This window comes from Hippocampus comes, unplaced genomic scaffold, assembly GCF_001891065.2.
Source record: "Hippocampus comes isolate QL1 unplaced genomic scaffold, H_comes_QL1_v1.1 scaffold139, whole genome shotgun sequence".
NCBI lineage: Eukaryota > Metazoa > Chordata > Actinopteri > Syngnathiformes > Syngnathidae > Hippocampus > Hippocampus comes.
Genome location: NW_017804829.1, coordinates 206,005 through 231,301, shown reverse-complemented (window position 1 = coordinate 231,301; position 25,297 = coordinate 206,005). Strand labels below are relative to the sequence as shown.

General features: G+C 42.5%; 1 protein-coding gene across 1 annotated transcript in view; it reads right to left on the bottom strand.

Annotated features, from left to right (window-relative positions):
- Positions 1–23,369, bottom strand: part of bcl2l1 (BCL2 like 1) — a 28,489-nt gene extending 5,120 nt beyond the window's left edge. The window contains exons 1-2 of the mRNA XM_019866528.1: positions 23,224–23,369; positions 18,887–19,595 (exon numbers count right to left, since the gene is read on the bottom strand). Coding sequence (XP_019722087.1) covers positions 18,887–19,420 — 534 coding nt within the window. The 5' untranslated portion in view covers positions 19,421–19,595; positions 23,224–23,369. The remainder of the gene's footprint in view (positions 1–18,886; positions 19,596–23,223) is intronic.
- Positions 23,370–25,297: the final 1,928 nt, after the last annotated feature.

The following is a 25,297-nucleotide window of genomic DNA, read 5'->3' as shown; positions in this document are numbered from 1 at the left end:
GGAGCGGGCCGTTTTGGGCCCACGGGACATATTTTGCCCACCAGTGGTGTTGATGATGGGTCATACTTTGCAATCCTCAAAATCAGTTTTAAAACATTTTGCTGAGCCACTAGGTGACAGTATTGCACACTCTTGTGTTGTCTGGTACCTTCAAAAGGGTTTATATACTGTTATGATATTCGATTATTTTGTGTGACAGATCAAGTAAATATTCTCCAAACCTGTAATTATTTTATGATGGTGCCAAGTATTATAAACTTTGGATAAAGTTATTCTGAAATTAAATCATTTCGACATGGGAGATTCCACTTTATCGAAAAAGCCTTGTACCGTACATGTGAGGACAAGGCAGAGGAAGTGGTGACCTTGCATTCCGACCTTCCAAGCACAGACCTTGAAGGAACTAAAGACCGTTAATTTGTCTTCGTAACGTGGGAGAAGCTGCCAAGAAAAAGGGACTGTTTGTCTTCTTTCACTCTCACCTTGACTTCCTCCACGGGCCTCGATTGCGATGCACGCTGAGATTACGCGTAAACTCCCCAAATAAACCTAATCCCCAATTGAACCCATCGCTACACGGGAATGACTTCTGACACAGATGGGCAGGATGACTAAGCGAGTGTGACAGGACACACACACCGTAGGTAGCTCGATTGCACCGAAGCAGAGACGGAAGTAACCACGAGGGATTGACGAACGCTCGAATGATGAGTCACACTTTGGGTACATGCCGTTTCAATAGTTGACTTCATTGTTTCTAATTAAAAAATGGGCGGCCCAAACAAAGGCAGTCCAGTTCCTGTGCAATCAGTGAGGAGCTATGTGAGTAATGTGGGTGTAGCGGACAAGCACCTTGAGAGCAGAGTGATTGACACCTCTACAAGGTACAAGTCAGGGCATGTCAAAGTGTATTGATCACGTGGAGGTGACCGGAGATTCAAAGGGTGAGCTGCTTTCACACCGTGTTCGACTCATGATCTTAAATCAACACGCAAATCTCTTGACTATTATAACTACGGATATTAATAAAGTCACAGGCTTTCAAAAAAGGGACATCACCATTTCTTGTTGCCGTAGCGACAGTTGACGATCTACTTCAGCGGCCCAACATATTGGTGGACCGGCTTGGACACCATTCGTGGTGTTGTGACGGTACCATCTGTAGCAGAGGTTTTTTTTGTTTTTTTTTTGAGGCCTTGGACTAATTTTAAAAACGATCAACGTTTATTGTCATGACATGATGTACGTTCAGCTGCGCAACCTCTTCAACTTCATTGGCTTAAAAATACCCCCCCCCCCAAAAAAAAAAATAATCCAATTTCACTCCTGTCTGGAGGCTTTACACCCAAAGCGGCTATACGGATGATAAACTTGAAAATTTTCACGTTTTTCACAAAATACAGTGCGTAGGACGTGTATTCGTACACATTACTTTAGCAACAACATATCGTTGCTTCGGGTCAAAACCTCCTTTGTCACAAATTGGTAAATTTCATAGTTTTTCACAAACCCAATTAACTGTGTGTGGGTACTTTTTTGAGGGGGGACAAATTCATGACCTAGCTAGTTGGGCTTGCTCACGTTGACGATGCAAATGCATGCCATTGTTGGGGTCTTGTGAAAAGTGAGGATTTTGGAAGTATGAGGATTCCACCCAACGCTAGCGATTATGGTCTCGTAAAAGCATTTCATGACAAGAATACAACTCGACTCCATGTAAAGCAGCTCCTTGTAAGGTGTGTAGCTATACAACCAATGGAACTTCCAAAACCATGTATTAAGCATCTATTGTCTGCTAGAACTATCCTTTGACGACCCCCAAACATTCAGGCTAGTCGGTAACAGGCGTGGTGCTGCTATGTCGTAGCACTCCATCCAGATGGCGGACTATCATTTACATTTAAACATGTTTTACTGCCTGTTCTCCACCCATCAGATTAGATATTCATTGTACTTTGAGGATCCGATCCAGAGACCACCTGAGGGCTTCTTTATTATGTCAGCGTGTACAAGGAAGCAAATGTCGGTTGCAGTGTATTCTGTCACCCACCCCTGAGTCCCACCTGGCAGGTAAAGCAAGTCTTTCACTTTAAACTCCCCCTTTCACACAACCGCACCTTTTTTCTTTCTCTCTGCTCCACTCCCACGTGGGAAGCCCCTTCCCATTTTGAAACTTTCCGCTTTTTCTGAACTAAGAAATCTAGGGGCTAAGGGAATAAGCGTAGGGGACTCAGAGATTAGCTCAAGGAAGCAAAAGGTGAGAGAGAAAAAGGGGAGATCATGCAGCCGGTTGCTACAGCAACTAGAAAGTAGCCGATTAGTGTGGCTGATAAATGGTCCTAACACTGCATGTGGAGAAAGGAGCGTTTTAACGATCATTAGGAGGAGCTTCATATTCATCACCTCTGACTGGTTGGTTGCACATGTGTTGCGCCATAACAAGCTACAACAATACAACACACGAGTGACTTTTTTCCCCCCCTCTGACAGTAAATAAATAAAGAAGGGAAATTCAATCGGTAACAGTAGCTGAGAAGAGCAATCAAAGCTCGACGTCCATTGTCACTAACTGATGATTAATTGGGCATGTGTATACAAACCATGAACTGGAAATACATATTGACAGATAACCAGAGTGTATAGCCACCGCGCAGCCTACTTTTTTGTGTCATATGTACGATACAGTTTCCGAGACGGTCAACCGAAATGAAATTGTTTTTGCCTGGCCCATTTTTTTTTTTTTTACATCAATTAGTTTTACCAACAAGCACTAAATGAACAAACCCCAAATTGGGATTCAATTAATGACTGCGCGGACACCGCCTTTAGATTTCAATTTTCTGATCTGATTGGCTACTAATTCATTTTTGTCATTGTCTTTCGTCAAGCCCCCGCTCGTGTTCAGCTTCCACCAGCCTTCTCCAAATTACATCCGTCAGATTAAATATTCGACCAAACAAGGCTTATTTGCCTTTGGGCTGAAAAGAGTTCCCGGCAGTTGAGTTTGACCCAGCGGATACTATTCACCTTTAACACAATTCTGACACAAAAAGCAGATAGTATTCACCTTTAACACAATTCTGACAAAAGCTATTCTAGCGCACACAAGCACTTTTAGATGTTGGCGAGAAGAGTGTAGAACAACAACCTGACGGAGATACAAATGGCCACACAATGTCAGTACAGTATAGAGTATAGAGACACAAGCTACAATGGAAGGTTTATGATGGCGTATGCATTCACTCGTTGAGTAACAAGTGACATGACTCAAAAGAGCAGCATTCTTCTGTGCTGATGAGCCCGAGTCTGTTTCAGTGATGTCACACACACCTCCCATACAAACTTCAAATTCACGAGGCGTCACTTGTAAAGGTCTTATCTGGGTTTCTGTTCAAGTGAATGAGTGGGTCAGATGGGAGCCGCATTCACTGTGCGCACTTAACTACCCTGACTAACTGCGGCTGACATTCAAACTAAAAGACATCACTTGACTTTGACTCATGACATCAACAAGTCACAATGAGATGGCTTGGAGTTTGACTTCTGGTTTTCAACTGTACTGTATTTTCCTATTGTGGCCATGACGTGATTCTCTTAATGTCAAGAGCAATTGAGAAAACAGACTGTTTTAAAATAACGTGTACCATCTGCATTGGGTGCCCAAGTCCTGTCCTCGAGAGCCCCCCATCTATGCCTGTTGGATGTCTCCCTTCTCTTAACACATCTTGATCCTGGTCATTTGTATCAGGTGCGTTGGAGGAGGGCGAAATCAGGCTGGACAGGGGGTCTTGGGGACCGGACTTAAGACATCACTGGGCTACATGGTTCAGAAAGACTTTGAGGACTTGGTTTAGAAACTTATGGTGGGCATGACAACTGCAAATACAAAATGTATTCTTGACATTGCCATCTGTGGCACTTTTGGATCCAAAACGACCAGTTGAGCATCAGCGGTTCAGACAAAATACCGCACTGAAAGCAGAAACAACAACTCAAGTGCTCCCGAGACCCAAAAAGATCCAAATAACCTTTGAGGACTGTCACTAAGCAACCTATCCTATAGTTCTTTGCACATGTACATTGCGAGGTGGCGAGAAATTCCCGGGGATAGGGTACAGTGTGCAACCGAACTTACGCATCATGTGTTTGTTTTTCTTTACTGAGCAAACCTGCGCTGATGTAGCGTGACTGATGAAATGCAGTTTATTTACAGAGAGAGAGTGATCCGGCGAGGAAAAGTGACCCTCGGCTTATGCTGTGACGAACAGTCCCTGAAATCCATCACATAACAGTGACCTACGTAAGTATCAGCACAAGTGTTTTGGAGATCAGAAACTGAAGAAAAAGTAAACTGCCTTGAATGACTTGAGCTCTATTTAACTTGATCTCTCACTTCTAACAAGAGTGGCGTGCAGCAGTCTAGGGGTGCTTTCGTACCTGTAGTTCATCTACTCTGACGTGTGAAAAATGCCCATCAGGTTAACTTCGAAGATGCTTTGATCCAGAACTGTCAAACAGGCCTTGAACTTGTGCTGCTGCCATGAAACATTTTGTAAATGTTGAGATAGTTGAAGTAGGGCTAGAAAAAAAAAAAAAAAAAATTCATTTCCTCAATGATGTGATCGAATGGCCAAATTGAATGGCCAATATTTTTTCAAGGTCCTCTTGCCATGTATTAATCTCAAAAAACACAAGCACTAAATTTGTGTCTGAAAATAAACACATTATTATACATTGGTTTGCTTTTAAAAGTTAGGTTTAAGATAAAATAATGGCAAGGTTTTCAACTTACTCAGCACTTTGACCTGCGGTCTTGCATGCGCTCACTATGACAACTTCACAAAATGTAACCCAACAAGTGAGGTATAAACGTCAGTCTTGCCACCAATTCCATTAGACACGCAATGATTAATTTACCAGTTTTCATTCCCAAATTTTCCAAATGCCCAGAATTTCAGTTCCTCAACTGTAAATAAAATATATTTCCGTAGTCCCCCATGAAAGCCAACCGACCTTTGTGTTGAATCGTAACAAATCTGTGTGCATTTTCGGCAATGTCAATTTGAAAATGTCAGCTTTTGAATAAAGGGATGGGAAATCAAAACATGTTTTATAACTGACAAAATAATTAACAGATAAAGTGATTCAAGATAATCATTAGTGGCAGGCATAAACACTTTTTTTTTTTTTACTTGGATCGTTTGGGACCTTGTGAGATAGTTGTTGCCAAGTCAGAACAAAAGCTTCTCCCTTCCCAAAAAAAAAAAAAAAAAAAAGCCTAACCCCCACAATGTCTTTCCCCTTTTCAAGGACTTCCTCCCTTTTTCCATCTTCATCATGATTGCTTGGACATTTGAGGAGCAAGGAAATCTGCCAGAGATCTCACATGACCGAGGCAGGAAGGGATTCAAAGGACAAAAACACACAGCCCAGTTCAATCTGATAAAGCAAGCATTAAGCCGATTCCCTCACATGAGAAGCAAACGTGACCATATGACATTAGTAAGCGGCTCCGAAACATCACCCACAGTGTGCATCCAAAATGAGGAAAATTAGGAACGTACTGGAACGAGGAATACAAAGTATATCAGTAGTCGCAGGGCTTCACTTTCTTCCACACATGCATTTATTTCATGGATAAAAAATGAGGCAATAAAAAAGAGAAAACTGATGTTAACAGATTAAATATTTGTCGACCTTTGTAGATTGATAACTGGTATTTGATTGGTCACTTTGACCATCCACTTGGGTCGATGGCGAGCCCTCCCACTTGGATCTAAAAAGACACAGCGATACTGTGGATACCTTCTGCCAACCCCCCAGTGGTCTGCTTCAAAGCTGCAAATACTGCACATTCACACTCGTACACAATCCATGTGTGCGAGTAACTTTTAGGATTTTTTTTTTTTTTTTAGGATGACGTCCACGATCAAGTAGGGGAATGTTTGGTGGCATAAAGTGATAATCCACCACTGTCCCAGTTAGCAGGACTTCCTAATACAATTCCTCTACATTAACCAGCTTGATTGCGCTCAATCATTCATTCAATCTTTTTCTTTTAATTTCACATTCTTGGCAAAAGTACACGAGATCAATGCTAACAAGATGTGTGCCTGTGTTTAAAGTGTGATGGAAGCAAGAACAAATGAAGTGATTAAAATTTTAAACCTCCTCTTAGTGACAATGCTGTCATTTGTTGCCAATGAGCTTCTCTGTGTGATTTCCTTGGTTTTCAGGACCTTGGAACTGTGTGTGTGTGTGTGTGTGTGTGTGTGTGTGTGTGTGTGTGTTGCACTGACGGTGAGGCCATGAATTAAAGACAAGATTAATGAGTCAGGACATGAAGGCTCAGACACCAATCTGTTCTCACTCTGGGGCATCTCTCTCCACAAAACCCCATTCTGTCAACACACATGCACACAATTTACACTCCAGACATACACTGGGAAGTCAGAAGGTGGATGTATGTGTATGTGTGTGTGTGTGCATGTCAGAGCACAAGTGGCAGAGTGCATGACAGTATATAAACTCTTGATAAATGAACAGGATCTTGCATACCGTAATTTCAATTTTATCTGATTCATTTTTTGTGAGTGATGCATTTTTCATATGGGAGGAAAAAAACCCCCACCCAAATTCAAGGTGATGATCTGATAGATATGGTTGGACTCTCACATGGCATCGGTGTCTGTACTGTATTGTAATATAAATTCTGTAAATTTATAACATTCTTATGACAATTGTAAAATACTGTTTGTCAACTCTAGCCAAGAAAATTAACAGTAAAATAGTTAAGAACACGATGACAGTACATTTCTGATGTTAGAACAGTGCCATAACATTAAAAAAATGAGACATAAATAGTAAATTTTACAACGCTTGTTTGCCTTCGGAGCATACGCGGTCTTTTTTTCCTCTTCACCCTGATCGTAGATACCATACGGTATTACATTGTTTGTAGTGTAGCAGCCTGACTGATTTTGCAACAGTGACTTTTTAAAACTGTGGCATACCTGGAAACTGATAACCACAAGAAAGAATTCAACTTCAGCCGAGCTATGACTCCTGTTATTCATTTTCTTCCAGTCAAATGTCTGCAATTGGAAATTCAACCTGGTTTTTCAATCAACAATGAAAGGCCAACATAGCACACTGCATAACTCAGATAGCAGTTTTAGGTCCATTGTTCTTTTTTTACTTCTACCAGAGCTCTGTGAGCATTTTTTTGTTGGCCGATTGTAGAGGAGGGGATCTGCCCAATTCCTTAAGGCCCTCCTTGGACACAGGTCCCCTCCTCTACACCGACAAACCTCTGCTCCACATTTCTGCCTATTTTCCAATATAATAGTAAAATGAGTAGAAGTCTGATTTAAATGCACCCTTAAATTTTCTATTTTTTCAGTTTACTGGCCATGTGATCCAACAGGGAGGAAAAAGAGCCCAGAATATAACACGTAGTCTTGAATTTGTAAACCAGGAAGAAACGTTCATGTGCGATTTAACGTAAAAACAATCAATGTAAAGGGATTCACTAACAACAGGCCTGAGGATTTCACGGTAACGATAGTTTCCGGTAGCGTGTCGTTTCCGTGGGATCATTTTTATGGTACCGAAAAATCGTTCCCCATAAAAATCACCGCGCACTAGTTGACTGTACGCGATCAAATCTCTCCTGTGTGATTAACGCAATTTCACTGTGCCCGTATGCGTGTTTGTGGTGTGGTGTGGTGTGAGTGTTTTTCTTCGATTCTACTTTCGTTTTGATCGTATTAAGTGGTGTTGGTTTTATTTGCCATTGGCCACCGAGTGTACAATGTTGGGGCCCAGAGGAATGTCAATGAGCAGGACTATCAACATTTGAGAAGGAAGGAAATGCAAGAGGAAGCTTTTGAACTCTAAGAAGACAAATTTGAAGAAAGCTTTTTAATCAATGCAATTTTTTTTTCCCTTTCAAACACGAACTGCCTTGTCTAAACAAAAGTTAAAAGCCAGGTAGCGGCAGAGGTTGCCTGAGGCTCTGAACCAAACCTTCACATTCAAATCCCTAAGCCAACAAATTGCCCAACCTTGTTTCTTGGTGACAGCAGTCTTGTGACAGTATTGCAGAAGAAACCAAATGTGAACCGCCAAGATGATAACGTAATTTTTGACTTCCAAATTCTTGTGGCAGCCATTTAGGCAGCAAACTATACACAATCGACAATGTAACCGCACCTCAATTGCTATTGAGTCGAGGCCCATGTCATGGGCCACTTTCACAAGTGCTTTTGTGTAAATATTTTGAAGGTGGCCTTCGCAACACATGGCCTCGTGTTCCTGTCATAATTGCTGCGACTGACACGACTTGTCTTTGTGATTGTGTTGGCAAAGAGTGCGGTCATAACTACCTTACAAAGGCTTGAGCTATGCACCTTTGATGTTGCAAAGGTCAAGCGGCTGCCGAACCATTTTTAATAAACCTGGCTCACACAAATGTGCTGCTTTAGCAGGCAAAAGTTCCGATTGTGATTCGGACGCCACTGCATCCCATTGCCCAAAATCTCATCGACTTTCGAGATGAGAAAATACAGTTTGCTGCTATGCGCGCTTTAAATTCAAGAAAAAAAAAATTAAAAAGACCACCGGTCTTTTAAGTGAGATGTCTTGATTACTCGTGTGTATTCATAACTAGCAATATCAATCATCCGGTGCTATAGAGTTGATTAAATTTCACTTGAGCTTTTTTATATGAAAATAGATATTTAATGTCCACCCCGGGCCAAAGCCGCACTTTCTGACTCATCATATATTGACGGGCATGACCCTGGGATGGAAACTCAAAAGTACCCGAGCATGAAGAACGAGTGGCACAAAGCCAAATTTGAGTACACACACTTCGTTAAAACATGAAAGAAGAATGACTTTAGGAGCAGAACAACATCTGTGTTGTGCACAAATTGTTTTATTATCTGCTCTCTTATTGCAGAGGCGCTGACAATATCGTTATTGCTTCGAGCGCCCCAAGGCTGAAACAAGTCTGGGATGAACACAAGCACCATGTCTTCAATGCTCTTTATCATCATTTAGTCTTCATAAAGCTGGCGAGCAAGCATTTGCATGAAAGCCACATCAGCCTTCTCCATCCGGCCCATTGCTTTCCATCTTTATACACGACACACTAATCCCGTGATATGCCTTATAATCTGATCACAGATATGAGAGAGTGGGGTGCAAGAAGAAAAAAAAAGACAATAGGGTTAGCTTTTTTTAATTTGGGTGAAATGAAAAAAAGGGTTACCCGTAGGGGTAGAGCAAAGAGGTACCAAAAAAAAAAAAAAATGGGAGAGGAGGAAAATGAAGGGGGGCTGGGGAGTTCGCTCGTGACCTGATTTTACCACTAAGCCTGAGAGAAGTGGAGCAGCACACCAAAACTAGAGTCATCCCATAATGCCACAGTGCACCATGGTGTCACCTAGTCTCCTACTACATACAACCTCATCGAGCCGAGTCACCAGCACTTTCCTCCGCCGCTGTTGGTTTTGTGTTTATTTTTGTAGAATTTACTGACAGCCATCATAAATTAAAATTAATTATAATTCACACCCTATTGCAACAGTGCTTTAGTGATAAATAATTGTATGCTACAACACAAGTGTTTGTTTTTGCGTGTGTGCATTAACTCCAACGTGTGTTGTTCTGACCCGAGAAAAGATAAGTGGTTCACAATACGGATAGATGTTTTGTATTGGGGGGAGAGGGGATGTGGTGTGTGGACTGCCAGAGATAATGAAATATGCTAGCCTGGATTGCTTTTTAAGTGCAAAACCATTTTCCCTCTCAGATGACTTTTTCACCAATTATAATTTGTTTAGTGATGAAAGAATGAAACTACGTTCCATTTTTTAAAAAAAATCGAATTCAGTTACTGCTCATTGTTTTCCAAATTAAAAGCCAACGTTGCAAATGTCTTATTTTGATTAGACTAAAGATGATGGGACAGCTTTCATAAAGCACAAGAGAAATCACTATATTAACTGTTGAGAGGCAGAAATCAGGAATTGGGACAAGTTAAACAATGGCTGTCAACAATTACTCAATATTGCTAATTGTTTTATTCATCACCAAATAACTGGTTAATAAAAAGAAAACATGGAAACACTTATTTTCATCCTATTAAACCGAGAGAATAATCCATTCTAAAAATATTCAATAATGACAGTCCCAGTGCCATCCCAGAATCTGTTACGGCTCTGGTAAGACTTCTGAAAGCCGAACATTGATGTCCTGACCCAACCACTAAACAAAGATACCGTTCCAAGTAAACCTACCATCTTTTGTTGCTCATTACACTACAACAACTAGCACCTGTATATGAACTCAATCATCTGGCATCTAAATATAAACAAATCTATTTGAACTGTCAAGAGATTTTAATCAAGAGAGCATCTTGAATGCCACTTCATCATCTACTTACCGTGAACCCGCTACATGGCGTGTGTGTGTGAAGGTGATTTGCAGCACAGAGTGCATTAAAAAGTGTTGATGTCATCTGAAGGTGGCTGAACAAATCAAAACAAAAAGGCATGTGAGCACCATCTTGCATATCAACACTCGCAAATGACATTGCTCATGTTTTCGTTGCAGAGCTGCGGGAGATTCAGATGTACAATCTGTCCGCTGTCATTGTCAGCCCGGGACTGTGACACACACCACTGGCTACAAGACAGACAGACACACACACACAGACACAGACACACACACACACACACACACACACACACAGCAAAAGCAGTGTATTATGGATGTAAAAATTGAACACACCCACCCACCCACGCCACACACAGACACACCCACACATACAGCATATGGAAACAATAGAAACGCATACATATGAGCACATTCAGCTCAGCGTCGAGCCGCCCACAACGACGAGCTAACGTGGCTGCCGCTGATCGGATACAAAGAAGGGTTTTACTGGAGCTTTGTCTTGGCGTGCGTTATACGTATATGACCGCGCCAGGAGTTATCAAGACGGCAGTCGGTTCAACCTTTAAAAATGATTAAAAGCAGAACACACCTTCAGACGTGACCATTTTGGAAAACTATAGCACCAGTAAGCAAAATTGCGCACGTATGTGTGGCTGGCTTTAGGTTCTTTGTTTGAAATAGTCATCGGTCCAACATGGCGCTGTCCCCTCCTCTACGCAACACGTCACAATATAATAAATTGTTGACACACATGAGATAACAGCAGCTGTGTCTAAGGACGGTAGCTGCTTGATATGGTAAACACTGCCCTTTTTACGTACCCCAAACACTTCCAGAAAATGTCCATGAGCAAAACTGTGCGTTCTCTGAACTGTCAAATATTTTAGGAGGGATGTCAGGGACCGCCTTTCGTTTCGCTACGATCTCAATGGGAGTTGACGGGCCAATGTTGAAGAGGAGATCAGAAACACAAAGATAAGAGGAGGGAAAAGGGATGTATTGAGCAAGGGAGGCAAGCGGCGGGGTGGCGAGGGAGGCTTGGGCGGAAAAATAAGGGACAAAAATCGATCGAGAGGCACGGCAAGGAGATGCGAGAGAGACGTATGGAAGATAAAGGATTGGGAGCGGAGGAGGAGGCGGGCTGGATGGGTCCCAAGGGTGAGATTTCCCTCTCTTCTATGGCAGGCAGGCTGACAGATGACTGTGGATCTAAACGCCTCTATGTTAATTACAGGGGGTGGGGGGTGATGGCTGGGGGGCACAGATAATACCAAAACCTTTTTAGGGTGGCAAGATTTAGAGCCCCATTTACGGAAATGAAGAATTGGGTACTGTGCCATTTTGTTGGTACGGTCGGTCCATCCAGCCATCCTAGACTACACTGTTACCTTCTCAAGGCTACGCTACACAACGCATTGATTGATGGACATAGAAAGGTCACCTGCAAAATGGGATTCAAACATCAAAGAGCAACAAATGCTGGTTGTCCGCCATTGTTCTCCATTTATTGCCTCAGATTTGTTGAATTTCCTGCGGGATCATTAGGCACATACTAAACATCACCCTAACTTTTGCACCTACTGATACCGTAAGAATGAATGTTATACCTAGTCAAGTTGACAGAAAACTGGCTTTGAACACAACTGATCAAAACCAACAAATCTGACGCTGCATTAATTACTCTCCGAACTCTACTTAATCGCATTTTATGCATGATCACAATTTTGGCTGCCAGGATTAAATGAACCCGATCGTCTGCAATACTGTATTGACATTTAAAATGCGAGCTCTGCAACATACATAATCGTGTACTTTCTCTGAAAGTAGTCAGCCAACCACCAGAAGGCGATCACACAGTAAGTCTCTATTAACTCATTCAGTACCAGCCAATTCTGGACCAAGTCTGAAAAGACGTTTAAAAACGTTTTTGGGAGTGAATGAGTTAAGCTGCTATGTTGGAAACACGAACTAGATAAAGCTTCAGAGTTCAAAAACTCCCAGGCTAACTAAAGTCAAACCTGCTTGAAAGCTGTTTTTTCTTCAATTATCAATCATGTGGCATCATCATTACATCCATAAATCTTGAACGGAAAGTAAGGGGGTGAAAATGCATTTTCATTGTTTCGTACCACCCAAATACTCTTAAAAAAATAATGCTAATTAAATCAGGTGTAAGAAGAGGCAACCTAGATGCCTTTTACCCAGTTAGTTGCATGTCACAACAGGACTAATGGCCGTTTACCACTTTTACACGTTTCTTCACCGTGCATTATATCCTCCCAGCTGCAGCCAAGCTTGTCCAGACCAGATAAGACTTATGTCCGCCAGAGGGATGGGAGACATTGTTTTCCTCTATCTCAAGTTAAGATATTATTCTTCCCTAATTGGTAATAAGGCTGTACCCTGACCCTGAGGCACCTCGTCTCCACTGAGTAATCACTGCAATCGCCTCCTCGGCTGGTAACAGCGTTATTGAGGTCGATGGCAGTGGCGCTTCTTCCCCCGTCTGTCTATTATCTGGCAATATATGGCCTTTTACTCTGGCACTTCGCTTGGTCGCGGCTCTGGCCGAGCATATTCATCTCCCATCAGGAGCCGCTAATATGGCGCTATCTCAGCATCTCGGCCAGCGCAGCCTACAAAATAAGCTCCAGCGGGATCATTTGCGAGGCTGGCTGGCAGTGTTAATGGCAGCAAGGGGTGCTCTGCACTGCGGAAGCTGTCACCTCTGCTTCCTTCATTTGTGGAGCAATTTACTAATTTTGAGGAGCCTTTTTTTTTTTTTTTGCACGTTAAACCCAGGAACCTGAGGCAATGTTTTTTTTTTAAACAATAAAAATGTGACAATACAATTGGGAGGGTGAATCTAGGGCAGCACCTATCGAATATTTCAGAATTCAAGTACTCTACTGAAAATTCTATATAATAGTTGTGTAGTTGGATATATAATTTTTTTTAAAAAAATAAACATCCAATTATTTTACCTTTTTACGTAAGCCGTTTATTTCTTAAACTCAAGTGTGCTTGACAGTAAATGTATCTCGAAACTTTGACAACTTCAAACAAATATAAACTTGAACTTAAAATTTCTTGTGTCAAAAACAGAAGGCATTAATTTAAAAAAAAGGCGTAAACAGCCTTTGTACAACTTTACTTGAGCAGCGAGCATTTTAACATGCAATATCAAACATGCCTTTGCGTTTATGAGACCAGTTAACTAGGAATAAGGTAAACATTATTAATACTGTAAGTTTTGGACATGTTCAAACGGAAATAAGAATACCGAGAGTAAGAAACAGGAATGTTTTATGAATGTTCTAATCAATTACAATAAACTTATTTCAAGGGCTACTTCCCCCCCAAAATTTGAGAACTTTCTCAAATTCACACTTTTTATTTGATGAGAAATTCAATGGTGAATATTGGTAGGCTAACGACCTGATTTCAAAAGCAGAACAAAGTGGCCTACATTAAAATACTTGCCTTTTGTAAAGATTGTCGGGGGGGGGGGGCAGACAGGCAAACGGGCTCACAGGAATGGGGGCTCTCTTCCCCCATCGGTTAAGAGGAACCCATCGGGGCTGCTTCGCTGCCCGCCTCCCGAGTCCCACAAGGAGGGAACAGAGGGAAAACAAGACCCTGGTAGCAACTGCCACTCTGACATTTTTTAATTGTTTTAAAAATTCCCAACAAACACGACATGTTACGAGTGTAACCAGTTAGCGTTCAAGGAGTTCCGGAACATTTGGCTGTTATGTTTTGGCAAATAAATGCCAATTGTCAGTTTTGTGTTTCACTGTTTAATTGAGGCGGCAGGTGCGATGTGAATCAACTTATTCCAACCCTGGTATAATTACATGAAATAAACGTAATAAGCATTCTCTGCACGCATCGGTTTAGTACAGCAACAGTGCAACCTCGTACTACTCTGATGAAATCCCGAACCAGATTTTAGCTCGGCAATACATGGCGAGGAAAAGGTTTCTCCAGGAAAATAAATGTGCCTTTACTCTGCTATGGTAACCAGTGGAGACGCACTGGTTGCTTTGTCAAATGTTTTAAACATACCCCGCCGGATATGCCCTAGGACGAGCAGCGGGAAGCGTATTACAGCGTTTTCCTTCCAGTTGTTTAAGCAGGTCATTTTGACAATGTCATATTGAAATGGGCCACCTTGACTAAATTATTTTTTTCATTATTATTGTGAGCTGTGACCAAAGTGGGAAGAAAATGCCTGTTTGTTCTCACCAGTCTGATTTCCTGTGTTTAAAAAAGTGAGACAAATATTTTAGCAATGATGTGAATGAAGCCGGTTGCATATTTTGGACATTTGAGCAGCCCAGTAATGGATTATGTGACATTTTGGGGATATGGGCTAAGAGAAATTCGACTTCAAGGAATCACATACATCCTGCAAAATACATCTAATTTTACTATACGGTCCAACCATGCACTTACATGAGAACAAATACAGCAGGGAAAACCTGTCTTAACTCAAATCTTGACTTGTTGACATCCAGCATAACATTAAGCTGTCTAAAAGTGGATGTCGAGACTTTTTAGATGATTGGAGTGTCGCTCATTATCTGTCAACGGGTTCCCCACTTCGATCTCGCCATCATTTTATAATTGCGTGCCCAAATTCTTTTAAGTGACTGAGAAACGGGAGTGCTGCCGACTACACAAATATTTCATCAGCTAGCATTGAGGAGGGCACACCTGCCTCACGGCGATGATCCAACATCTGCTGGCGGCATAACCCTGCAAGGAGGTGCCGGGGGGAAAGGAAGGCAGGTTGCAAGAGCTATGAAAAAAAAAAAAAAGCAGCGCAAGAAAATGTGTCTCACGTGGGTTTTGCAACGGGCCACTTTCGGGGAATCTAGGGGCTTTTAACTTTGAGCAGTTGAGACCGCAAAAAAGAAGAAGTGAGACAGGCTGGCTGTTGAGAAGACAAAAATATCAACAATGTGACGATGCGACAAGACTCTCGCGGTAGACACACTCAAATTTCCATCTATGCTGTCTGGGACCGTCCTGTGCTCATGAATTACCAACACGGGTCACACCCGTATGCTGTGTGTGCAGCGCAATAAAAAAGCCACATAAGGAGGAGTGCAGTGTGGTGTGGGTTCGGCGGAAGTGGCACCATGCGCTCCAGGCCATGCTGGCCATCGTCAGCAGAAGTGAAAGCAGAGACGCTGAGCCATTCAAGTTTTTAAGATGCCATTCATGCGCTTCTCCCAGTCCAGGTTACGCTGACACGCAAACGGGCTGATGCTAGTTCCCACTTGATGACATGCACACGGCAGGGATAAGTGTGACAGGGTGTGTTTGGAGAACGTCACCTTCTTAAAATAATGTGCAAGTCATACTTTGACAAAAATTGTTTTGTTTTTTTGTCTTCAACACCTCATGATGCTTGATACATCGGCTTAAATCGGCTACCTCCTTAGTTAAACACAACATTCAGTTCCACCCCTGAAATGAAATCATTTGCATGAGTTTGTAACTCCCCATCAGTGAGGTGGGCGCATGTGACAGGAGGGACAAAATAAGTCAAAGTCCACATCTGGCTGACTGACTCAAAATGCAGTCAAAAGTCAGGTAGGTGGAGATATTACTTAGATCCCTCCAAGTATGTTTCACAAACTGAAGGAGCTTTTTTTGGGACGATCATTTTCATTCTTGTTACTTTTTTTACACATTTAATTTATAGTGACAGATTATAGTAATAATTTATTTAAAGGCCAGTTTTCAAAGACTCAAAGAAATTTGCCTTTCCTCAAAATTCAGGGATACAAAGATCCTAGGTTAGCCCAGTAAGTCCCAAGACTCGTGGAGATAAAATAAATACGTTAAACGAATAAGGGTAATGCTTCACTGTGTGCAAAGATGCAGCCGATCAAAGGCGAGGATGTTGCGTCATGAAAACGCAAGGCTTGAATTTCACATCATGTGTACAAGGTCATTTTGTAATTGATGTGAAGGCTAGAGGGTTCAATGTGAAGGGATGATAGTTTTTGGATAGTTCAGTAAATATCAAGTTTTTAAATCAATGAATAATCATTTAACTCATTCACTCCCAAAGACGCATTTAGATGTCTTTTCAGACGCCAGCCATTTTCAGACCCTTTTCAAGTACAGTCAATATAAAATGAGGAGCTGGGATTAAATGTGTGGCGCCTGAAAAGACATCTAAACACATCTTTGAGAGTGAATGAGTTAATAGTGATGCATATCAATCAGTATTTTTTTTCCGCCACCATCGTCCAACCCTCGCGTCTGTCGGTGCAAACAAAAGCTGTGGCCTGCCCTGTTGAGATTTCGTTCTAGGTGCGCGACGCAGCCGCTGGGACGGCAGTTGCCATAGCACCGGCCTCTGACCTGCCGCTATACAGAACACCAGAGTGGACATAAACAACAGTCCCTCCCCTTGGCTTGCGTTCGCCTTCATACCATCAAATGGCTGGCACAAAAGAAAGCTGACCTTAACGGTCCTGCAGAGCACGCGCGCACACACACCACGGGTCAGACTGTACTGGGACGGCCTGGGTCTAGCCAACCCGTTGCGAGAAAAACGTAGCTTTCATGTGCAAGCAGCTGCCGTGAACACGCACTCACTATAGAGAGGAGAGGCCAGGGCAAGGGAGGAGAGAACACAGTGTGCGCAAAAAAAGGAAAAAAAAATCATGGCCAGGAACCAAACGAGTGGCCGCAGTAAAACAAAGGACTATCTGTGATAGCCTGGAATCTTCCCCACCCAGTGATGAGACAACTCAGTCCGCAGGCTGGAGGGCAGCTCCAAAGCCCGATGTTGCCCATTAACCATTGAGTTCATCGAGCGTCTACTTGTTGATCAATTAGCCAACAGCTGAGCCAGCTGCCGACCACAAAACCAGCAATTTGACCATTGTTTGTGCACAATCAGCGCCTGTGTCAAAACCATTCTATCTAGTCTCAAGTCTCCCGTGCCTATCTCATGACATCCCCCACTTTCACGTCACGTCCCAAGTGCACTGCAAAAGATATCGCAAAAATGTTGGCATGACTTCTTTATCAATAACAAACAACTCCTTCAGCAGTGAAAGAATCCAAACGCTGGGGGGAAAAAAACATTCCACAGCGAATTTAAAAAGTCAGGCCGTGGTATTGAAAAGCATCACATCAAAAGCATCACATCACACGTGTGGAGAAAGAAGTTAGAAACTTGAGCATGTAACTGAACGCAAAGCCATTTTACGCAACCCCCCCTTTTTTTCAACTCAACGGCACCCCCCATTTTGCTCGGCGAAGATCTACGTGCCATTTGTGATTTTCCACTGGCAACTGCTCGGTAATACGACGTACTCTTTCTCAACATGACTTTCGAGAACCCCTTAAGTTTGCGAAGCAAACCATTGTTAGTCATGCAAAGTTGCCTCATTTAATGTCGAACTACAACAATATGGATAGTGAGGAGTCTCCTGGGTGTTTTTTTTTTAGAGATGTCCCGATGAGGTTTTGTGAACATGATTCGAACTTGAGTCCTCAGTGGGTACTGGCTGATAGAACACGAATACATACTGTACATCAACCATGTATTACAAAGTATATGCTTATGATGTCTCCATCGTGAAGAATATATTTATAATCCAGCGTTGCTTAGAATCGTGCGTCTTAATTAAATGTATAATGACAATCATATGCAGCTGCAAGCGTGGGACTTCGCTCATCGACGAGCAACCTTATTTATCGCCCTGCCAAATGCAACACATTTGTTTGTGACAAATTAAGTCCCACTAGTCAGACTTCTACTTGAAACCAAGTCATTCCAATGAGTCATATTTGTTAACCCGTCCCTCTTTGAATTCTTGCAATGTCGCTCGGGCAGTGAGCTGTTTTGTCACACTTTCCCCTCCTGGCAGGGTGGCTTTGCAGACTTTGCTCAATTAAGTGATCAGCCACAATTACCGATTGATCGGTCAGATCTGGACAACTGTAGTGTTTTTAGTGTGTCTCGTGACAGATGTGCTCAGCACAGCATGGTTTTCCAGATTCGATTTTAACAGGGTAAAAAGGTTTTCCAGATTCGATTTTAATAGGGTAAAAAGAAACCCACACGCAGTAACTTGAGCTGATTACATCAGAACCAAACCCAAGTCGGTTTTGTGCTGTAAAAATAAAACTGAATGAAGTCTGGCTTACACAAAAGTAGAGTTCACAAGTGACTCATTTTGCTTTCCCATTGTGAAAAGCTGTGTTTCTGGCCAGCTATGCAAAATGTTAAGTGTAGGACATCTTGGTGGAGTTCTTTGGCACGTCAATTGGTCATGCTGCTTTGTTATCGCGCTATTCACATTACCGACTCGCCTATGCCGTTACGATGCTAAACGGCAATCATAGCAATTTGGTGACTGACGTGCACGTATTTTAGACTCACCCATCCTCCTTGGCTCTCTATCCAGGGCTGAAGGTGGTTGTCCAGGTACACCGTCATCCACTCGATGATCCTGTCAACCAGGGGGATCATCTCCTTCTCCATGCATTCGACGCACAGCGCGCCGCCGAACGCGAAGAGCCCCACGATGCGGCCCCAGTTGACGTCGTCCTGGAACACCTCATCCACAACGTTCTCAAAGCTTTGGTAGGCAGTGGCCGGTGTAATGTGCAGCTGTTTGTCCAGGTCGCTGAAGGCGTGGGAGTAGCGCAACTCAAACTCATTGGCCGAGTCCCGCAGGGCCTCCTTCACCGCGTCCAGGCTCGCCGCCTCTCGTAGCGGCGACGCCGGGGGACTGGTGCCGTTGGTCGTCCCATTGGCAGGCGTCTGTACCCGCTGCTCCTCCTCGCCTGAGGCTTCCTCCCTGCCATCAGTCCTGTTCAATGCCTGTCTGAGTCCTATGTGGTTGAGCGGGTAGTTTTTCTGGGAAAGTTTGTACCTAATGTAAAACAAAACCAGTTCTCGATTTTGAGACATATTGAAATCGATCTTGGAAAAAGCGCTTCTTCTCTTCGCTCCGGGTCTCTTCGAGTGAACACGCACGCACGCAACACCTCCCTTTCTTCAGACCAACATGGCCAGCCGAGGTCCAGAGGACACTTGAGGGGGTGGAACCGAAAAACAACACAAGGCTGACAAACCAGTTCAGACCCTGTAGAGACACAAAACGTACGACTCAAAGTCTGGACAGCTTATACTGCGAGTGTATCTGCGCATGTGTGAAGATGTAGTCCCACCTCTCATATTAGATTTAGACAGGTGGGGTGAAAGGTCAATCCCTCTAATTGGGATGGTACATATGGAGCAGATGGTAGTTCAATTAATGAGACGCTCGCGTGCGTGTGTTTGTGTGAGAAAGACAGACAAAGAGAGGAGGATGAGGAAGACAAAGGGAGCGGTAGGCTGGTGAAGGTGAGGTTTAGGTGACTGAGTCTTGACGCTCTGTCAACCGCTCACGTGAACTCCAACCTTTCGCTTTTCACTTGGGTCTCACCTTGCAGATAAGCGGCCAAAATTAAATTGAAAGGCACAAAGCGCAAGCTCCAATGTTGTTATCAATGTTGGCAGCTGCTGGTGGCTTATTAGGTCTGAATCATAACATTAATAGGAAGCGCCAGCTCTCGTCAACGTCTCATCTGTCTGCTGGCGCGGTCTCAAAACCAAAATGGCACTTGGCAGACATCAGATGAGCATCACGCCTTCACTTCATGTATCTGGTGGGATGGTGTCATAATTGCCATGTGTATTATCATAACAACACGACTGGGTAAATAAGACAGTGCTGGATTGCAGTCCTGTCAATAACGCAGGTTAGTTAATTAAAGGTAAGGTGGGATTTTACAACAAAGAAGGGGGTGGGGGGGAAGCCTCCCGCATTTTGTGCCGCTGCTGTCACAGTGGCTTGTGGGCACAAGGGAGGGAGGAACACCAGCAAACTCCCCTAAGACCTTCTGCTGGCTATCATGCAAAAACTATGCCTTACTATCAATCCGCACAATGGCATTAAAGGTCTGATAAGACAGGTGGAGTAAACCAAGAGAGGTCACCATCCAAAACATTGTGCAATGCCATCCCATAAAAGAGGTATTCATTACGATGCCTTGACATAGTAATATATTTTGAGGTTGAAATGTATTAAGTTCAATCTTGCGGCTGTAGTTGTCATTGTACCATAATGGAAGCCTGTTCTAAATGTTTTGGTTACCTGTCAGCTACATGGGAGGAGAAATGACACATCAATTATGCACCTCAAAAATCCCAAAAACTCAACCTCTTTTGAGCTTTTAGGATTTCTGAGTCAATTGCACAGAATATTGCCAAAGACAGGCTCGACCGTATCCATTGCAAAAGCAGGCATTGATCAACATGTTGGAAACTTGTGACCTGACCTGTACACTCCCACGCTGAAAGTATTTCTCAGATGTTGTCATGCCTCACCTGCACAGCTCTACGTGACAAAAGTGTGTGAGCCCTGGAGGGAGGCGTTGCTTGGACAACAGACATACTGATCAGCCCAGCCGTGCAGGTTGTCGGCTCATTTTCCATTCAAAACCCAATCCATCCGTTCTGATGTTAACTTGTTTAACATGTAAACTTTTTAATTTGGAGACATTTGCAAAAGGAAGCACTTATTTAAAAAAATATTTCTCAGGAAGGTAATGCTGGGGGGACATTCTGTTAATAAAAACGAAAATGCTTTCATGACAACCAACTGAAAATACATCTTAAGTTTATAAGGCGAACAAAAATTAACATTACAGCACTTTTATCTGTCAATACTACATGAGCTTTATAGGTTCCTTTAAAATTTATTTCAGTTGTGTTGTACGTCTGTACAGGAGCAAGGTTGGGTATTGTGGTTTGATTTACTGAACTACACAATATTAACCTTTATTTTTAAATCTTGCACTCTTAATACATTGGCAATGAAACAAACTGCTAATAAAATAGACATTAAAATTACACAATATTAACCTTTTTTTAAAAAAATATCTTGCACTCTAATGCATTGGCAATATAACAAACTGTTAATAAAATAAAGACTAAACTACAACGAAACATTTTATTTAAAATACAGTAACTTAAAGAAAACTAAAAATTGTAAAAACAAAACGAAATAAAAACTAACCACAATGGAAACGCCAAAACTATTAGGACTCTCTTCAGAGTAAGGGAGAGGAACGCAAAACGTGTTTTGCCTGTGTCGCGGTCACTTTTTGACAAATGTGAAATTACAATTTTGTGGGGGCACAGGACGTGATCGGCTCTCAAAGCAGTGCAGTTAGACGACCGCACAGTAACGCAATAATAAAAAAATACATATACACGCGTTAATTAAAAATTGCTGGGTAGTTTTATGAAAGGCCATATTCAGGTAACAGCTTTTGCATCGCGCAGCGGAAACTAAGAACGACATCCGTGTATAAAGCAAGCGGATTAAAATACCAAAAATAAAATGTCCAAGTCTGCAATTCGATTATTCTTTGGGTCGTTAAGAACAAGTGTGTTGGTACGTAAGATGCACGAGGAAAAGCGAGCCCGCGGCAGGCCGAGGGGACCATACAGTGTTTACAGTGGCCACATGTTCCCAAGCTCCGCGCACCACGTGGCTGGGCTAGCCACGTACCACACGTAAACACCAGGGCAGCACGCGAGCTCACTTGTGCCCCGCAAATGTGGCACCTGGACGACACATTTTGCTCCCGGGGTATTACAAATGCTGTCTTTAGCTCGCTTAGTCCTGCGTTAACAACTGGCTGGCCTGCTCTTTGTTACGTCACAGAGTTGCCAACCAGGTCCTCATCAGCATCCATTTGATTGGCATCCAAAAAGCTGAATTGAGTCGCAACAACACACACGTGTGAGCACAAGTGTGCGGGAAGGAAAAATGGCGTCTTACCAGCAGTTTGTTACAAAGGCGACGACTTGGTCCCTGCGCGTCTGCCAAACTATCCGTCTGCCAAACTATATTGAGTGTTGGGGAAAGAGCGACGCTTGATGGAAACGTGCACTTTGTGTGGAGGGGCGCGCGTGTACGTTACAAGCAATCAGCCTGCTCACCCTCCCCATCCACAGACACGCCCACATGGCTGCTATTACGCAACAGGACGCTTTCAGGAGCCTGTGGAGAGTCTCCCAATTATCATGAAATTCAAGGCAGACGCAGCTGAAATCGTTTTTGTTGGTTGTTGACGTCATCAAATATATCATGCCTGTCTAATTTTAAAAACGAGATCCCCTTTTAGACTATTTTAATCTGCCGCTGGTTGTGGTATTCACGTAATTAAAAAAATAAAAATAAAAAGGCAGTGCTGTTTGAAAGTGAAAAAGACCGGAAGACGACTGGAATTTCCTATTTGGGTAAACGGGTTTAATGGGGTCTTGAAAGCAGCGCTAGCTGAGCGAGAACACGACGTACCGTATTTAAAGTAAAAGCACAGGAGGAGATACCGCCCAAAAGCGAGTCCAAGCCATTTGTACTTCACACATTTTAACGAATAATACTCACATTACGACGCCAGCTCTAAATGAGCTCCGTGAACACTGCCGTCTGAGTCCAAATGCTCATTCGTTGATATCCATTCTCTTTAAAGCCAACAGAACTGAGTTCAATTCGGAAGAAAACCCAAGACGTAGGCAAAATAATTTTGTCATACACTTCAAATTCGATTGACCTCCGTCCTCAGCTAACTAGACTAGAGGAACCGTAGGCTCGATCTGTTATGCACAACCGCCGAACAAACGTTATGTCGATTTTATACAAACCAGGAAGCTCTTACTTGTACGGCGGTTTCCACAGAACCATGCCTGGTCCCCGCGGCTTGGAGAAAACACGCGAAAGGAACAATCCAGTCATTGCTAGCCCGTCGAGCTCGGCTATTAGGCTACTGGCTCGTTGTGGCAGCAGGTTCCGCGTACCAAGACCCTTCACGCAGGCCCAGCACGCCCCCAGGTGGCCACTTCCGCTTTTGCATCCATCTCCATCAGTACAGGAGGAGATTTTGAGGTGGACATTGTCGCCCGAAAGTCCCCCCCCCAATCATTTTCTACTTTATTTAACAATGTAGAACATATAAAAATGGCAACAATCCGTTTGTTAAAATATTAACATATCTGCCAAGAGGATAGTAGCTATGCAACTGCATATGTGCACATATACTGGGGGTTACAAGTTCCTAAATTGTTAACTGTAGTCTAATTAATTTGTAAAACAATTAAAGGCCACATTCTGCACATAATAAATTACCTTCTGTTAAATGTAAGACAGACCCTCTTCCTGTCCATTTTTAAAACTCATCTGAAGACATCTTTATTCCTTGACTTTCGTCGCAACATGAGTAACACTGTTCTATTGTTTTCTATTGTCTACGGTATGGTGTTAATCTGGATAGTATGGATAGTTAATCTGTGTTTACTTACTATTTTCAGTTTCGTTTGTTGTTGTGTTAACGTTATATGTAAAGTGTTTTGAGACCGCAGCAGCCGTTTCAAAAAGCTAAAGGAATACACAACCACCACACGCAGACACAAAATTGCGAACCTTCTCCTAATAAAGTCAATCACACATGTTCGCGAAACATCCAAGTTTAGTTGCTACTTACTCAACTGTATTTATAGAGCACTTTCAAACAGCCATCGCTGCAGACGGGTATAAGCTCATCCGCTTCCAAGCCAGGTGGACTGCCGAGTGAATGTGATGCGGACAGCGGAGCGTTGATGAGACTTCCCTATGTGTCGATTATTGTGCTGTGGCGTCATCGTAGAAATCTTTGATCGCTTTTACGCGTAACATTGACGTCATTGCCTGACCGTTGATGTCACGCTCTTATTTGGACTTTAGCAAAGGCAGACGTTGGTTGTTTGTTGTTGTGTGCTCTTTTTGCCATCCAAAGCATTAAATGAATACTTGTTTGAAATACGTTTTAACATAAATAAATACAGTATGTTGCAAATATTCACTTTTAAAATTCGTGATGCACTATAACCTTTAACTAAAGGTGAACCAAATTTGACCTTTTCTGAATTTTTAAATTGCACTTCTCACTGTTCAGTTAAACAAAGGGAGCTTTGAGGACTATGATCCGTTTGTCTTTTTGTAACTTCACCAGTCTCTTTGTTCCAACATGCTGATGAGAACATCCTTTGTACTGTTGATCAAGCGTTGAGTATTGTCGTGTCTCCTAACATCAGGCTGTGAATAAGAGTCCTTTTTGAATGCCGATTCTAAATGCACCGGTAAACATATTTGTTAAATGAAAGATCAAGCAATTGTTGCAGATTTTTGCACTGGACTTAAACGAACAGGTGGAAGTGTATTTAAAAGTTGAGAGGTCTAATCAAGCAGAGCCTGCAATGTATTTTTCCGAGGTCCATCAAGATTTTAGCGGAAAAACATTCCGATTACAGATTAATCATACGATTAATTTAAAAATATATCTAATGTATACGTACATTTTTTTGCATTTAAGTAATGTAGTTATGATTGCATCGTCACTCACCTAAGCATTGCTTGTAAAAAATATTTATTTTTGTTTTGAATGACAGGTCTATTGAATGACCTTATCAGCAATAAATTTCATAATAATTTCAGGATAGAAGGTTATAGTATAGATTTCTGTCTAATAAGTAATGAGACCAGTGTTACTTGTGTATAACAGGTGTAAATGGTTTGAGTACAGAAAGGTAAAACAAACAGCAATTTTTCCTGTATTATGCTATCAATGATTCAAATGGTTGGACACATGGCCATTGCCAACCCATCCATCCATCCATCCATCCATTTTCTGAACCACTTTATCCTCACAAGGGTCGCGGGGCATGCTGGAGCCTATCCCAGCTGTCATTGGGCAGCTG